Source organism: Myotis brandtii, unplaced genomic scaffold, assembly GCF_000412655.1.
Source record: "Myotis brandtii unplaced genomic scaffold, ASM41265v1 scaffold138, whole genome shotgun sequence".
Taxonomy (NCBI): Eukaryota; Metazoa; Chordata; class Mammalia; order Chiroptera; family Vespertilionidae; genus Myotis; species Myotis brandtii.
The window spans coordinates 1704212-1707665 of record NW_005354915.1 but is presented as its reverse complement, the minus strand read 5'-3'; the positions used below and the strand labels follow the sequence as shown (position 1 = coordinate 1707665).

The window sequence follows — 3454 nt, the reverse complement described above, 5'->3', positions numbered from 1 at the left end:
TGCCCTCCTGGGACTCACCCAAGAGCTTCTGCAGCACCTGCCCGTCGAACAGGTCCTCCTCCAGCTGCTTCACGATGATCCTGTCCTCCACCAGCACGTCATTGATCCAGTCGATGAGAACCTGGGCGGGGGCGGGCGTGAGGCCAGCTCAGCAGCGCCCCCAGACCATACTCAGTGGTGCCCCCCAACCCCTGACCACGCTCAGCAGCACCCCCAGAACAGGGCAATGGTCAGAGCAGCTGCAGGAGACACGAGCTGCCGGACATTGGACATCAAGATGCCCTCGGCACAGGGGCCTGGGGGTGGGGCCGGAGGGGCTGACCCACCCGGGCTGCCAGGGTTCCCGAGGGGATTCACGAGAGCCCCCTAGACTGGGCCTCCCCCTGGCGGGGACTCGGGGAGGCGGGGACTCTCAGCCAAAGGGAAGGGTGGCACCAGCAGGGGGTCGAGTGAGTCGCTGTTAGCAGCACTGCCCGCGTGGCCCCGGCAGTCCAGGGGGGCTAAGATGTCTGTCCCCTCCCCTCCTGTCAGATACGCCCCAGAACAGTCCCGAACACCCGGAGCCTAACCCCAAAGCTGCAGAGAAGAGGGGACCCCAACAGGTCCCCAAGCTCTGAGCTCCTACTCTTTCTAGCAGCTTTACGGACAGTCACACCCCACACAGGCCTGCTGGTACAGTGTGCGAGCCGGCGTTGCTGGTGCACCCACAAAGCCATGCCACCGTCCCCGTGACCACCTGAAGGGCATCCTCGTCACCCCAAAAAGAAACCCCGTACCTACCCATAGTCACTCCCCCCCCCGCCCCCCAGTTTCTTCCCACCACTAAGCTATCTTCCCCGCGTACAGATTCGCCTGTTCTGGGCGTTTCATCTGAATGGAGTCATATGACACATGATCTTCTATGTCTGGGTTACTTCATTTAGCGTGATGTGTTTTTTGTTTGTCTTTGTGTTGTTGTTTTTATTGATTTCAGAGAGGACGGGAGAGGGAGAGAGAGAGAGAAACATCAATGATGAGAGAGAGTCATGGATCGGCTGCCTCCTGCACGTCTCACACTGGGGATCAAGCCCACAACCCGGGCACGTGCCCTGACTGGGCATCGAGGGTGACCTTCCTGTTCATAGGTCGACGCTCAACCCCTGAGCCACGCCAGCCGGGCCTGAGTGATGCTGTCATCCCGTCATAGGTGGGTCTGTACTTCCTGTGGGTGGATCGCATCCCAGGGATAAACATACGCGTCTGACGGAGCCGCCATCAGAGGGCGGTCCCCCTTTGCGGCGTGTGGATACGCGCTGTGAACACAGGGGCGCCTGCTCATTCCTCCAGGCAGCCTGCCTCTTACGCAGGGGTCCTCAAACTTTTTAAACAGGGGGCCAGTTCACTGTCCCTCAGACCGTTGGAGGGCCGGACTACAGTTTAAAAAAAAAACTATGAACAAATTCCTATGCACACTGCACATATCTTATTTTGAAGTGAAAAAACAAAACGGGAACAAATACAATATTTGTATTTGCATGTGGCCCGCGGGCCATAGTTTGAGGACCCCTGCTCTTACGCTCTTTCTCAACAATGTTCCCCAGGGGACTTATGGTGGTTTATTACAAACAAAGACAGCGTCGACTGTGGGGCTGTCTGTAGAAAGCGAGGACTCCGCCCAGCACGAAGCTGCGTGGCCAGTGCTGCTGACGTCACTTGTCCACAAGACAGAGCGGATCAGATGGACACCTGGACAGGCTCCCTCAGAAACAGTCACCCCGTGGTTTTCTGTGCAAGGGAAGCAATAAAACTACCGAATCGGTGCCCAGAACCTCCTGGGAATGGAAGATTATTGCCGCTCTCAGAGACGAACGAAAGGGCATGAATGCGGAATAGAGTGTTCTCCGTCACTTTGAAACAAGCAGAACTGGCCACAAAGCACCGTCCTGTAAGGTGGATCCCGTTTCCCCACTGACTCAAAATCATTAACTCAGACACCCCATCCGCGAGGAACAGAAGTAAAATCAATGGAGGGTGGTTTGCAGGAAGGCAGGGGTGAGCAGCCCGGGCATTCGGTTCTGTGAAGGTCCTGCCGAGGTCAGCAGGCCCCCCGCTCGGCCCCCTCCTCTCGCCCCGGAGGGTCAGGCCAGGCGGCGTGGGCGTGGGGATGGAGCCAGGGGGGCCCCTCGTCTCTGACCACCCTTCCGGTTTCCTTGGGGGGGGACTTCCTGGTCGCCCCTTCTCCTCCTGATCTTTAAAGAGCATGTTCCTGAGGCCTCGCCCTGGGCAACTCCTCTTCTCACTGTCCACTCTCCTCCGAGGCCAGCTCAGGGCTCCCACCACTTCCAACACTGCCCTCGCCCCGGAAACCCCACCCTCGCCCTGCACCGTCTTCCGCTCGGCGTTCCAGGAGCTCCTCTCACTGAATTCATCACCCCCAACCCTGCTCCTTCTCCGAGAGGAAACAAACCGTCCACGAGTCTCAGGGCCTGGACTCCACCCCAACCCCACTGCTGCCCACTTCTGAGCTGGGTCCACTTCTCACCACCTCCTCCCCCACCGCCCTTGTCCAAACCACCTCCCTGGGCCAATGCCACAGCCCTCACGGAGCACCCTCTCGCCGGCTTCTTCCAGTCCCCACTCTTCTCTGCCCCAGGGCCTTGGCACGTGCTATTCCTCCACCCTGAACACATCCCCCTCCCTCACTGCCTGGCCAGCTCCCACTCATCCTTCAGGTTGCAAGCTTCTGTTTCATCCCCTGACCACCCACCCTTCCCAGGCCACCGCCTCACCCCCCGGCTCCCAGCACAGCCCAGTGCCTTGTCCCCTGACGCTGCTCGCACAGGCCATGCCAGCACATGTTGTTTATAACGATCTCCCCTATGGGACTGTAAGTTCTCTGAGGGCAGGGACTATGGCTGTCTTGTTTGTGGTTCTGTCCCCGCACCCAGTGCTCACAGCTTGGCACTGGAGCTCCACACTCAGATACTGAGTTAATTAATTAATTTACTGAGGACCTACTATGTGCCAGGCCCTGGGAATAGAAAAGCCAGGGGCGCCTGTGTCCTTGGGTTCCTGACGTTCTAATCAGACATTAAAGACACACACAGGCTTTCAGGACGGGACGGGCATGAGGGAGGGAGGGAGGCAGGTGCAGTGCAGAAGCTGGACACACACCTCAGCCGGCGACCAGGTCAGCTGGACGCCACCTCCCAGGGGCTGACCGTGGGACAGAGCCAGGACGGTGCCCGAACCATGGAACCCCTGGGAGGGTCTGGGGCACGCAGACCTCCGGCCTCGGTGGCGGCCTTGCCCGGGGCGCAGTCCTACAGGGAGACGCGGGCAGATGCCGCTTCGGCCGAGAGGAGGCTAAAGCTCCCGAAATCCCGTCTGGATCTCGGACCCAGTCAAGGCCCAAACACCAACCACAGCCAGACCAGGAGGAAACCAGCTCCGCCCAGCAGGCCGGACGCCCCGC

General features: G+C 59.6%; 1 protein-coding gene across 1 annotated transcript in view; it reads right to left on the bottom strand.

Moving 5' to 3' along the window:
* PARVB (parvin, beta) overlaps window positions 1–3454 on the bottom strand; it is a 44303-nt gene that overhangs the window by 35457 nt on the left and 5392 nt on the right. The window contains exon 3 of the mRNA XM_014535119.1: window positions 19–121. Coding sequence (XP_014390605.1) covers window positions 19–121 — 103 coding nt within the window. The remainder of the gene's footprint in view (window positions 1–18; window positions 122–3454) is intronic.